The sequence below is a fragment of the Chlorocebus sabaeus genome, chromosome 26 (assembly GCF_047675955.1).
Source record: "Chlorocebus sabaeus isolate Y175 chromosome 26, mChlSab1.0.hap1, whole genome shotgun sequence".
NCBI lineage: Eukaryota > Metazoa > Chordata > Mammalia > Primates > Cercopithecidae > Chlorocebus > Chlorocebus sabaeus.
The window spans coordinates 24,820,385-24,834,560 of NC_132929.1; the positions used below are offsets into that span (position 1 = coordinate 24,820,385).

Consider the following 14,176-nt stretch of genomic DNA (forward strand, 5'->3'; position numbering starts at 1 on the left):
TAAGTTCTAATGTTTGATAGCGGGGGAGGGTGACTATGGTTAAAACGTATTTTATATTTCAAAATATCTAGAAGAGATGACTTTAAATATTCCCAAGACACAGAAGTGATAAAAACACAAGGTGATGGATATACTAAATACCGACTTGATCATTACATATCCTGTGCATGTAACAAAACCCCCCATAAATATGTACAAAATACTATGAACCAATGAAAAAAACACAAGCACATTTAAAAGAAACATTTTGATAATAACAAAACACCTGTAATATGAATAAACAGGTAATAAGTAAAAATGGATAGATACATATTAATGAACTGAAGTCACTGCCTACAGCTGGCTTGCACAAACTAAAATGTAAGGTAGAGACCATAACTATTAGCGAAACCACATTTAACTTTAAAAATTATAAAAATCTCTACTATGACTTTCAGATAACAGCGAGAATTTCCGTTCTCCCTTTTGCAAAGTGTGCCTTATTTTTAAAATGCAAAAAACTGAAAACACACAGGAAGTTATAGACTAATTCAAAACAATGTATTAATATTTTGACAATCTCTGGCACTTAAAATGAGTCAGACGTCCCAAAACATCTATTTTGTAACTTTATGATAATGCAGCATCACCATAAAAGAACCATATGAAATACCCCCAAAATAAAAAAAGCAAAGTTGACGTGAATTCTGGGTCAAGATAATTTTCAGAGTTTCCACACGATGTTTTTGAACAGCAAACGTTATTCAAACTTGTAAATCCATTAATAAATGAAGCTCTGAATCTTTAAAAATCTCCATTCAGTCAGATAAATTCTTTTATTTCTATGCTGTTGCTGTTTTAAACTTTGTATACTGGAAAATTTCTAAGGGAAAAGCTATGGGTTCAATTACCTTACACCCGTCCCCCAAAAACACCACATGCAAAACCTCCTCCCCAGCTTTTCTTTATAAAGAACTGAAAAAGTAGTTCAACTACCTTTTTTTCAGTTATCCTTGCTCTGAACTCTCCATTACACACTTACCTCGGACCAAAACTGGCCCTGGACAAGACTATTTAAGCTACGTCTCCAGGAGACTCACAAGTTGCGTTTCGCGGTCAGGCCTGGGAGCAGTAAGGACCCCCCAGTTTTCAGACTTCTCCTAGCATTTCGCACATTTGAACGCTCAGTTCAAGTGTGAAGAAGTGGGGGCCCAAACGCTGGGCCCAAAAGCGCAAAGCCAGGGCCTACACCGCAGCATGGTCACCGAGGCGGCTCGCGCCGTGGGGAGGCATGAGGCACAGAGACCGAACGCCTGGGGCCGGGGCATCCGTGTAAACCGAAGAGGCGCTCAGATTCGGAGCGCAAGGCCCGGGACCCTCTTCGCTGCCTGCTTTGACCTCCCTTCCCCCATGCTGGAGAAGCAGGGCCCGGGCCCGGTGCGGGAACGGGGAGGAGGTAAACCAGTCCTGTCACTGCACTGAGAGAGGCTGGAAACGGCACAGCTCTACGGGGAGAGGCCGCGGCCGGTCCAGACCGGAACCCGAAAACTAGACACATCTCCACCCCTAGAGTTCCATTCCCTGCGCCTCACCAGGTCGTAGTCCTCCTCATCATCGCACATGAAATCATCCTCCATGTCAGACATCTTGGCCGGGAGGGGGAGGAGAAATTGGAGACAACCTCCTCCCACAATCCTCCGCGGCTCAGAGGCGTCAGTCTCAGCTTCTTTCCGCCTTCCCGTCCCTCTTAGAGGAGCTGTTTCCTGCCGGAACCAATTATCTCGACCTCTAGATGATTCGCTACGACTCCAAAAGAGACTGCACCACCCCCCTTTTCCTCCGAAGCGGTTGGTGCCTTAGCAACTAAACTTAGCAACTGAGACTTTGTCAGGTGCTGCGGGTCTCAGCCAAAGGGCGTCAGAAACTGCGCTCGTAGCGAGCAGTTTCCAACCTCCTGGGTGAGGGAGCAGTCTCTTCCCTTGCTTGGGACTCCGGAAGCGTCTCATTCCGGTGAAAGTAAGAGACAGCTTAGGCTCAGAAGCCTTTCGCGGAGAAAAGGCTGACATGCCCGTCCTATATGACAGGTATTATTTCTGCTATCATTGTACGTGTGCATTTAGCCCACACATTGCGGTGGGTGTTCCTAAGATACTTGGAGTACTTTTCTGCAACACAGTTTACACTTAATGCTTGTATTTGTAGTTGACAAAACAATTCTATGGATATCCGAAATTAGGTATGCAGCTATCAGTTGAGTTGCCTTAAATCTTACTTAGTTGTTCAACGAATTATAAACTTAACTTTACAACCCTTGGGACCAAATTAAGGTAACAACGACTGGTTTTTTAAAAAAATACGTTACTGTGAAACCGAGGGCACCACGTTATGAGGAGATGGGGGCTGCGGTGACTCGCGGGATAGGAATTTCAAGAGAACCGAGCGAACGGGAAATCGGCAACAAGAAGCCCTCTCCCGCTCCCAGGCACCCCTCCACCTACAGCCTCCTGTCAGAGCGGATTAGAGTCTATCAAGAAATTAAGGGAGAGATTGCTCGTAAAGATGACAAGCTGCTGTCATTTCTAAAATATGTGTATGTTGATTCCAAAGATCCTCTGTCTTCCGTGCAGGTGGAAACTACTGAAACACGTCAGGAGCCAAAGGAGTTCAGATTGCCGAAAGGCCATCACTTTGATATGATAAATATTAAGAGCATTCCCAAAGGCAAAATTTCTGTTGTAGAAACAATGACACTTTTCAGTAATCATAAACTTTATCCAGAAACATGAACTGCTGAGAAAAGAGTGCAAGAATATAATTTAGAACAGAAAGATGTGAATTCCCTTCTTAAATATTTTGTTACTTTTGAAGTCAAAATCTTCCCTCCTGAAGACAAGAAAGCAATAAAATCAAAATGAAGAAAATCACAAAAATTTCCTATGTGTACTCCTTATCCCTCATCCTGTATATTTTCTCATTTTTGCATATTAAATTATGTTAATTACCAAGTGTTTCATGCTCTCATTGTGAGAGCATACTCTTAATATTTATTGAGCTCCCTGAATTTTCAAGATTGCCATGGACCGTATTTTGTTTTCTTTTAATTTGGTTTAGGCATATTTCATATGTACATGTTACCATGACTATCAACGCATCTGTACCTTTATTTTAAGTAAAAGAGTTAATTTGTTATTTTAGACACATCACACCAACTTTTAAATTGGTCATAAGACCCCTTGGGAAGTGTCCTGAATCCCTCATTTAAGTTTTCCTTTCCAAGTTAGGTGTTTAGTTCATTCTTCATATGTGATAGTGAAAGTAAAAGCTTTCCTGACTCTTAAGACTGACATTTTGTTGTTAGGGAAAGAGACTCAATCGTAAGGTAGACTAACAATATTTCCCAAATAAAGGCACATAGGAGAAAATAACGAATCAATAGAATCTAATTAAAATTACTACCTCAGGGAATAAGAAGTATTGAGGATTTATTTTATTTTGAATTGGTTTTAAGTATGGAATAATTGCCTTTACAGTTATAAAAAATAATTAGTGGCGTTTACAAAATGTTGGGAATTTCTGCTTTGATAAATAGGTAAGTCCCATGGCCTTCAGAGAGGGAGGCAATAGTGGAAACTTTCGAAAAAGTAATTTCTCTGGATTTAACATGGAACTAGAAAAATTTAAAGAATAATTAAATAAAAAAACCATGGTAAATGAAATTTGGGGATTTTATACATAGTTTCAGATGTTAATACTAGTTGAGAGAAGAGAGAAAAAATAGCAAGTAGAAGCAGAGAACAGGATCATTGGAAGGGACCTGAGAAATTGCTGCTTCATCCATTTTAGCAAACTTATTAGTACAGCATGTACCAGTACTAGGATCTTGAGTAAGAGTGTGTGAGTTTAGCTCTGCCTGATATATTACTACTTGTGGGATCTTTGGGAGACTATATCCTTTTTGAGATTGAATTTCTTCTATAAAATGAGCATAATGCTGCCTTGCTTGAATTTAAGGGTTATCATAAAGATAAATGAAATAGTAAAGGACTACAAAAGACCAAGGAAATATGATTTTTTTTTTTTTTTTGTAGTGGAGAAACAAACTTCCCCAAACTGGGGAAGGATATATGACATAAGGTTTCTGTAGTTTATGACCTAACCAGGCCCAGAACTTAGTTTTTCCAATCCTAGTAGTGTGTTTTTTCTGATGTGCCAAAAAGCAGCACACCTCAGAGAAGGGAATAAGTGTGAATTGTGGGTACATTGGGGTTATCAGTTTGCTTCTGAGGGAAGATAGGCATCACTACTTCCCAGAGATGCCCCTGGAAATGATATAGAAGATGCTAAAGAATTCAACGTGATGACAGAATGAGGCATTTGTAGTAATGCTGAGAACAGAAAAATGGACTAAGTGGAAAATTTGTAAGCATGTCTTTGAATATAGATTTGTTATGTGAACAAACTACCTAGTTTATTTTTAGTTCAATACAATAATTGTTTTAAGAAAACAAATAACTACTCAATATAAAATGCATTTTAAAACTCCTGTAAATCAGTCAAAACTTTATTCCATTTGTCATAATGGTCACTAGTTGAGTCACTAATACTAGTACACTCTATTTCTGAGCCATCTTTATTCATTTCTACATTGTGTGGTTAGGCAGCTGTTATATGGTGTCAGATGATAAAGGATTTCTTCCCATACCATTAAAAAAACACATTACTATTACGCAAAATCATTGGCAGAATTCAAAATAAAGAAAAAATGAAATAAAGGGGAAAAACCGCTTTTCAAATAGGTAGCATTTCCATGTAAACTTCCAGTTCTGTCCACATGAATCCACAAATGTTTTGTAGTTAAGCATAGATATAGATTTGGATTCTTTTTGCATCTATATAGCAGCATAGGTCAATGGTTGGTTGGTTGTTTATATTTAGAGACAAGATCTTGCTCTGTCACCCAGACTGGAGTGCAGTGGCACCATCATAGCTTACTGCAGCCTTGAACTCCTTGGTTTAAGTGATCTTCCCATCTTAGCCTCCTCAGTGGCTGGGACTTCAGGTACTTGCCACTGTTCCTGACAAATTTAAAATTTTTTTTGTAGAGACAGGGGTCTCACTATGTTGTCCAGGCTGGTCTTGCAATCCTCCCACCTCAACCTTCCAAAGTGTTGGTATTACAGGTGTGAACCACATTGCCCAGTCTTAAAATATATGCCTAATACTAATTATTTTAGTGGCTGTGTAATAATTCCTCGTTGAATGTACCAGTGCACCATAATTCATGCCATTATTGTTATACATTCAGAGTATTGCAGAAATAACACTATTTTAAGCAATTCTGCAGTGAATATCTTTGAAATTTTATTCTTTAAAAAATAATTCCGGCTGGCGCAGTGGCTCACGCCTGTAATCCCGGCACTTTGGGAGGCCAAGGTGGATGGACCACCTGAGGTCAGGAGTTCGAGACCAGCCTCGTCAACGTGGTAAAACCCTGTCTCTAAGAAAAATACAAAAAAAAAATTAGCCAGGCATGGTAGCAGGCACCTGTAATCCCAGCTACTCAGGAGGCTGAGGCAGGATAATCTCTTGAACCAGGGAGGTGGAGGTTGCAGTGAACCGAGATCGCACCATTGCACTCCAGCCTGGGCAACAGAGCAAGACTCTGTCTCAAAAAAAAAAAAATAATAAAATAAATAAAATAAAAATAAAACAAACAAACAAAAAAACCGAAAGAAAGAATTCCAAGTTCCAAGAAGAGAAATTACAGGCTTGATTCTTTTTTAGTAATTACTTAAATTGAGATCTTTTTGGTCATAGCTCTTTTAAGTTGTATTCGCGACAATAATGTGTTCTCACCTATAAATACAAATATTTTTCCCTAACAGTCTTTTCTTCTCAATGTTTTATTATGATAAATTTCAAGCATACATACAATTGAAATAATAGTACAGTGGACATGTATATACCCACTATCAGGCTTGATTGTATGTATGTGTGTGCTCCCTGTATCAGCTGAAAGGAGGATTCAGATATCATGACACATCACCCCTAAATGCAGCTATGTGTATTTCCTAAAAATAAGAACATTCTCCTATATAATCACATCATTGTTACATAAAAGATTAATAATATTTGCCAGGCATGGTGGCTTGTGCCTATAATCCCAGCACTTTGGGAGGCTGAGGCAGGTGGATCACCTGAGGTTAGGAGTTTGAGACCAGCCTGGCCAACATGGAGAAATCCTGTCTCTACTAAAAATGCAAAAATTATCCAGGCATGGTGGCGCATGCCTGTAATCCCAGATACTCAGGAGCCTTAGGCAGGAGATCGCTTGCACCTGCGAGGCGGAAGTTGCAGCGAGCCAAGATTGTGCCACTATACTCCAGCCTGGGCGACAGAGTGAGTTTGTCTCAAAAAAGAAAAAAAAAGGATTAATAATAATTCCCTATCATTCAATATCCAGTTTATATTCAAAATTACCATATTAAGTGTAGAACGTAGAATTGGAAGAGTCTTTAATGATATCACTTTACAGTCTAAGGCTTCCCAAATCCCACAGTAGAGATTCTGATTCAGTAGTTCTGAGTAGAGCTCAGAAACCTATACTTGTAACTTTAGAACAAAACAAAACTCCCTAAACTTGGGGTGACTGTACATCCCTGTTTTCCTGGGACAGATCTGGTTTAGTACTGTTGACCCATCATAATAGTACTAACACCCAGGCTGGGTGTGGTGGCTCACACTTGGAATCCTAGCACTTTGGGAGGCCGAGGTGCGTGGATCACGAGGTCAAGAGATTGAGACGATCCTGGCCAACATGGTGAAACATCTCTACTAAAAATACAAAAATTAGCTGGGCGTGGTGGCGTGCGCCTGTAGTCCCAGCTACCTGAGGCTGAGGCAGGAGAATCGCTTGAACCGGGGAGGCGGAGGTTGCAGTGAGCTGAGATTGTGACACTGCACTCCAGCCTGGTGACAGAGCAAGACTCCATCTCAGAAAAAAAATAGTTAAGAGCACCCATCACTTTCAGAAGTTGGACAATAAATCACATGGTTATTCTACTTGTAATTGTTCAAAAGAGAAAATAGGATCCCGAGGTAGTTAAGAGGTTTATTTGCTCAGAGTAATCAAAGTTTCATAGTTTTACTTTGTACTCAAGATAGCAGTTGCAAAATGGATAATATGCTTAACAAATGAATACTGATCACATACATGTAACTGCATATTGATTTACATGTAAATATATTACGTAATTTGCTGCTTTTAAATGTAGTGCCTTATTCCTACAATGGGAAAATAAGTATGCAAATAAGCTAGTAAGTAGGAAGACTGGGTGAATGGCAGCCAAATTTTGAATAGAATTTCCTTGGCCATGACCAAATTTATTAAGTCCAGCCTGGAAATTTAGTAACAGCAGTTGAAAAGGTCTTCATTGTGCTGAACATGCTGCTTGAGTACACAGGTGCTAATAAGTGCTTGTTGGATAAATAAACATGTTAATAGATTAATCTTTCTGTATCACACATCAAAATCTTTTTCTGTCCTTAAAAATCCATGTAAATGTGACCTCATTCACATAGCCTATCCTGAATACTTTATATGGTTAAGATATTCTATTTTTTTCTTGACATTAATTTTATTCAATGGTGAATAATAGAAAATTGTAATTTCAACAGAGTGCATTTGTGTGACATGGTGCCCTTGTTGAAAGTTGATCCTATGTTTTTAAAGCATATTTTCATAAACTGGCATTATTGAGGTATTATTCAGTAGCTTCATTTACCTCAATAAGGTAAATTAAGCTACACATACTTAAAGTACACAACTTATTCATTTATTTTATTTTATTTTTTGAGATGGAGTCTTGCTCTGTTGCCCAGGCTAGAGTGCAGTGGTGCGATCTCGGCTCACTACAACCTCCGCCTCCTGGGTTCAAGCGATTCTCCTGCCTCAGCCTCCCTAGTGGCTGGGATTACAGGTGCCCACCACCACGCCCAGCTAATTTTTGTGTTTTTAGTAGTGACAAGGTTTTGCCACGTTGGCCAGGCTGGTCTCGAATTCCTGACCTCAGGTGATCCACCCACCTTGGCCTCCCAAAGTGCTGGGACTACAGGCATGAGCCACCACTCCCAGCCTTACAGTATAGAATTTAATGAACTTTGACATATGTATACACCTGTGAAACTATCATGACACAGGATAATGAACATATTATCACTGCAAAAGTTTCCTCACAGATTCCTTGCAGAAATTTCTCTCCTCCCCCTTAACTTTTCCTAGGTAACTGCTGATCTCCTTTTTGTCACTATAGATTAGTTTACATTTTCATGAATTTTGTATAAATGGAGTCATGCAATATGTACTCTCATTTTCCTGATTTCTTTCACTTAGTATAATTATGTTGAGATTTGAGATTTGTCCCGGTTGTTGCATGTATCAGTTGGTTGTTTCTTTTTATTGCTGAATATTCATTACATGGATATATTACACAATTCATCTTACCCATTTATCTGTTGATAGATATTTTAAGTTTTTTTCAGTTTGTGACTAGTATAAATGAAGCTGCTAAGAATATTTGTCTACAAGTTTTTGTGTGGACATGTGTTTTGTTTCTCTTGGGTAATTTATGGTAGACAGACTCTATGGTGGCTAACCCATTCTATTTCCTTGAATAATTCTTTGCCTTTTGGGCGTGAGTGGGATCTGTGACTTGCTTCTAAATAAGATACAGCAAAGGTGATAAACATGATTATACATACATGATTACATTATACAAGATTGTTAAGTCAATCATGATAGGAAAGATGATCTCCTTTGCTGGCTTTGAGGAAGGCAAGTGCCCGTGTTGGGAAGGATGACACAACAGGGAACTGATGGTGGCATCTGGCTAGTAGCCAGCCAGAAAAAAAAGAAAAAAAAAAAAAGAAAGTGGTTTTAGTTTGACAACCCACAAGCAACTGAATGCTGCTAACAGCCATGTGCTCTTGAAAGTGAATCCTTCCCCAGTTGAGCCTCAGATAAGCCTTTGTGAGACTCTAAAACAGGACAGAAAATTGTGAGACAATAAATGTATATTTATTTATACTACTACATTTGTAGTAATATTGTTATGCAGAAATAGATGTGAATACAGGTAAATATCTTGTAGTGAAATGGTTGGGTCATATGGTAGGTATATATTTAACTTTTTAAGAAACGCTCAAACTGTTTTCCTAAGTGGTTTTACCATTTTGCATATCCAACAGCAGTGCATAAGAGTTCTGGTTGCTCCACCACGTCCTTGTCAACATTTAGTGTGGTCAGTCTTTTTAACTTTAGCTACTCTAGCAGGAATGTAGCAGTATACTATTGTAGTTTTAATTTCCATTTACTTAATGACTAATGTTGAACATTTTTTGTGTGCTTATTTGTCATCCACGTATCTTCTTTGGTGAAATCTTTTTTAAATATATTTTGCCTATTTTTTAAATTGGGTTGTTTATCTTATTACTGTTGAGTCGTAAGAGTTCTTTATGCTTTTTGTGTTGTATTTATCTTTGTCATACTCAAGGGCACTGAGATTTTCACTTACGTTTTTTTCTGGAAGTTTTATATAGTTTTACCTCTTATATTTAGGTCTATGATCCATTTCAAATTTAATTTTCGTATATAGTGTGAATGAATGTGGAGGTTCATTATTTTGCATATGGATATCAAATTGTTCCAGCATCATTTGTTGAAAAGATATGCTTTTTATATTGAGTTGTCTTGGCATCTTTGTCAAAAATCCAATGACAGTTTAATTGCCAGCATAATTTGATCCTTTAAAAATATATTTTTCATAATTGTATGCTATCTTGTATTACAATTATTTCCATTCATTCATTATTAAACAGAAAACTCCTTGAGGACACAACTGTCTTTCTTACTTCTGAATCCTCTGAAACGCAGCATATGCCTTGCTTATAGAAGATTCTCAGTGAAAATGTGATGTGTTTAAGTACACTTTAGCATTCATGACTCTTCACTGGCCTTGGCTGAGTCATACCAAACAGGTTTATGATTTGGCATCCTTTCAGACCAATCATCTTTTCAATTTTTTTTGCTATATTAATTTGGGGAAACTGAACACTGTGTTAGAAGAGCAGAACAAGAGGACTCCTTTTGTATTAATAAAGGTCTAGAAAGAAAACTCAGAGCATACTCAGGGGAGTTAACAGAAAAGTGTTTAATGAAGCGACGATTTATAGAGATGGAGGCAGGATTAAGGGAACCAACAACTACTTACACTAAGCCTTCAGAATGCTCCAGACTGCAATTATATCTTTCATCTCTATAGTTAACATAGGAAGAATATGCTGATAAAGTATGATTAAGCATTGAAGGGGTTCAGAATATGCCACCCCAAAGTTTGCTACTTTGGCCTAAGTATTATTTTGAGCTGAAGCCAATTGACAACCAGTAGATGCAGTTATGTCAGTCACTGGAGAGCCTTAGCAAATGTATTCCAAAAAAAAAAAAAATTGCTTAAGATAATAACCATAATCAGCTCCGCATTGAGGTGGGCAATATTGGATGATTATGACAAGGTGAGGAAAGAATTGTCTAGTTTGAAGATTCTTGGTACTATATTTAGTTTCTGGGTTAAGAAATAAAAAGGAAGGCTGGGCATGGTGGCTCACGCCTGTAATCCCAGCACTTTGGGAGGCCGAGGCAGGTGGATCACCTGAGATCAGGAGTTCGAGATCAGCCTGGCCAATGTGCTATAACCCCATCTCTACTAATCATACAAAAATTAGCCGGGTGTGGTGGTGCATGCCTGTAATCCCAGATGCTCCAGAGGCTGAGGCAGGAGAATTGCTTGAACCCGGCAGGCAGAGGTTGCAGTGAGCCGAGATTGTGCCATTGCACTCAGCCTGGGTGACAAGAGCAAAACTCCGTCTCAAAAAAAAAAAAAAAAAAAAAAAAAAAAAAGAAATAAAAAGGAAAAGACAAAATATAGTTTTAAATTGGGGCAATTTGTCTGTAATTTGATCAGGCTAATGTACACTGTAAGCTTGAAATGTAAACTTCTAATTTCAGAATCTAAATTTTTGTTTATTCAGTTTCATTTTAATCATGGAATACATACTAGATGCAGAGTTTGCATAAATTTTTGTAACATATTCATTTATTTGCTTAACTAATTTTAATTTGCCATAAAGCAGGAGCTTTTTGTTTATGTTTATTGTTGTGTCCCCAGTGCCTAGAATTGTGCTTAGAACATAGTAGCATAGAGAAACTTTTGTTGAATGAATGAATGAATGATAGAATAATGGATGAACCACGGAATATGAATTCTAGTGGAGGTGACAGATAATATGTATAAAAATCAATACATAATGTAATTTCAGATAGCCTTAAAGACAGCAAACCAGATTTAGGTGATAGAGAATAACTGGAGAGAATGTTGGGATGGTTTTTAAAATCTTCATAATAACCCTATGAAGTAGTTGTTTTTATCTCCCTTTAGAGAAGAGGAATTTCAGACTTACCTAGGGTCGCAAAGTAGCTGAACCACACAAATCCAGTTTCATTAATTGATTCCTTCATTAAACATTCCTTGAGTGCCTGCTCAACACTGAGCCTGAGTCTGTAAAATCAGAGTAAAACAGTGTTTGCCTTCAGGGAGCTTATAATCTAGCTCTGTGCCATCTAAAATAGCAGTTACTTGTTTCTCATCAGAATTGAGATATGCTGTAATTGAGATATGCTGGAATTTGGAGACTTATTATAAAAAAGTAAAATTTCTGAATAATTTAAAATATTTAAAATGATATTTTGGCATATTAGATAAAATATTAAATTCAACATTTCTTTTTACTGTTTTGAAAGTGGCTTCTAGAAAATTTAAAATGACATGTTTGACTTGCATTGTAGATTCTGATTCAGTAGGTCTGAGCTCAAGATAATGTATTTCTAAAAACTTTCAAGTGATGCTGATGCTGCTGTTCTGAGGACCACACTCTGAGTAGCAAAATTTAGACTAGACAGAAAACACAAGTAATTAGAGGACTAATGTGATGCTTTGTATGACTGGGCAAGCAGAAGGTGCTTAGAGGCTTCATTTTGTTTTGCCTTGTTTTTCACTCTGCAAAACAATCTATGTTCAGTTAAAGCATTTTTGCACAATTTTTATTTCCTCCATAACTACATAAATACAGATTTCTCTGATTCATGGGTTTATTTTTTGCCATTTAATGATTATATACACTAGAGAGCAGTATCTATTCTATATACAGAAGAATAAGGGGCCAGGTGCGGTAGCTCACACCTGTAATCCCAGGACGTTGGGAGGCCGAGGCGGGTGGATGGCCTCAGGTCAGGAGTTTGGGACCAGCCTGGTCAACATGGTGAAACCCCATCTCCACTAAAAATACAAAAATTAGCTGGGTGTGGTGGCAGGCGCCTGTAATCCCAGCTACTCGGGAGGCTGAGGCAGGAGAATCACTTGAACCCGGAAAGCGGAGGTTGCAGTGAGTGAGATCGCGCCATTGCACTCTGGCCTGGGCGACAAGAGCAAGACTTTGTCTCACAAAAAAAAAAAAAAAAAAAAAAGAAGAAGAAGAAGGAATGGAATGTAACATCATTATAAAGAAGACATAAAGAAGTATTACATATTATTTACTATAATGAGAAAATATCCAAAATAGGTCACTGAAGTAGAGTCTCCCAATTGTGAACAATAGTTTTTATTATAAGTCAAAACAGGAAATATTTTCCAGGGATTGCACAAACAGATTAAACCACAGAAATGACATTATTCCAGATAAATGGTCAATCCCTCTATGGTCTTAGACACTTAGTTTTGGGTAGAGATAGGCCCAAGGAACATAGAAAACTTCCTGAAGGAAGTGATTTCTAAGCTGAGAAACATCGGTAGGCATTAGCCAGGTCTTAAGACCCTTAACACCCATGCTTTAACTCATATTTTGGATCAAGTTTTTGTTTTATGTCATTTTAGTCTTTGTTTTGTTTTTGTTTAGTTTGCTATAATAATTTATCTGAATGGAGACTAATATCCTTTGAGGATAAACAATTTGAAGTTTATTAATTAGGTATTTGTTTAAGACTCCATCATAATATACCATTTATTAGTTTATAATTCAGATTCTAAACCTATTGTAACTGTGCCTACTAAAAGCAAAGAACCAAGAGGTTCAGGATTTGTGAAAATAAAAGTACTGTAAAATAGAAATGTTTAAATATTTTCTTTTCTTTTCTTTTCTTTTTTTTTGAGACGGAGTTTCACTCTTAGTTGCCCAGGCTGGAGTGCAATGGCGTGATCTCATCTTACTCAACCTCCATCTCCCAGGTTCAAGTGATTCTCCAGCCTCAGCCTCCCGAATTGCTGGGATTACAGGTGCCCGCCACCATACCTGGCTATATTTTTGTGTTTTTAGTAGAGATGGGGTTTCACCATGTTGACCAGGCTGGTCTCGAACTCCTGACCTCAGGTGATCTGCCTGCCTCGGCCTCCCAAAATGCTGGGATTACAGGCATGAGCCCTGCGCCCAGCAAAATGTTTAAATATTTTCACTATTAGATATGTCTAATAAGAACTAAAGGAATATCTTCTTGAAATTGAAAAGGAAATAATATTTTTCTATCCCATAAGGATTGTCGGAAAGGTTTAAAGAGAAAATAATATATGCAAAGCGCTTACTTAGCAAGATGCCTAGCATTAGGAAGGTAGTATAAGAAAGTAATGTTAGTTTTGTTTTTAGTGTCTATTTTGGGTTATCTAGTAGTTTGGACAGGTTATTTTAATAGCAATACTTTATGAAAATTATAAGGTACACATTTTAATTTTTGACAAGGATTCTAATAATTTCAATAATTTAAGCACAGTTTACTGGGGTCTCAACAAAGGTCACACATTCAGAAGTGGTATGGCCTTTAGGCTAGGAGTCTAGAGACCTAAGTTTTAATTCCAGCTCTGTTATCCTTTTGTACTTTGGACCAATCATTTCAAAAAAGGATGTTTTACTAGTTGCTCTGTAAGGTGCTTTCTAGTCTGCATCAGTTTTGTTGAGACTGCAATAGCAATGTATCCAAGATCCAAACTAATGATTTGCCATCTGGTTTCATTTAGCAAAGTTAATGTTCGGTCATCAAATACACATTCAACAGGAAGTATTCTTTTATGAAACAGTTCCTACAGTCATTTTTTTTAAA

The 14,176-nt window shown here is 37.8% G+C and overlaps 2 protein-coding genes and 1 pseudogene across 2 annotated transcripts in view; 2 read left to right on the top strand and 1 right to left on the bottom strand.

Annotated features, from left to right (window-relative positions):
• The window catches only part of COPS2 (COP9 signalosome subunit 2), a 31,513-nt gene extending 29,716 nt beyond the window's left edge, over positions 1-1,797 (bottom strand). The window contains exon 1 of the mRNA XM_008016644.3: positions 1,572-1,797. Coding sequence (XP_008014835.1) covers positions 1,572-1,625 — 54 coding nt within the window. The 5' untranslated portion in view covers positions 1,626-1,797. The remainder of the gene's footprint in view (positions 1-1,571) is intronic.
• Positions 1,798-1,819: 22 nt separating this feature from the next.
• The window catches only part of GALK2 (galactokinase 2), a 163,130-nt gene continuing 150,773 nt past the window's right edge, over positions 1,820-14,176 (top strand). The window contains exon 1 of the mRNA XM_008016647.3: positions 1,820-2,063. Coding sequence (XP_008014838.2) covers positions 2,044-2,063 — 20 coding nt within the window. The 5' untranslated portion in view covers positions 1,820-2,043. The remainder of the gene's footprint in view (positions 2,064-14,176) is intronic.
• LOC103245644 (NADH dehydrogenase [ubiquinone] 1 alpha subcomplex assembly factor 4 pseudogene) lies at positions 2,073-4,478 on the top strand (annotated as a pseudogene).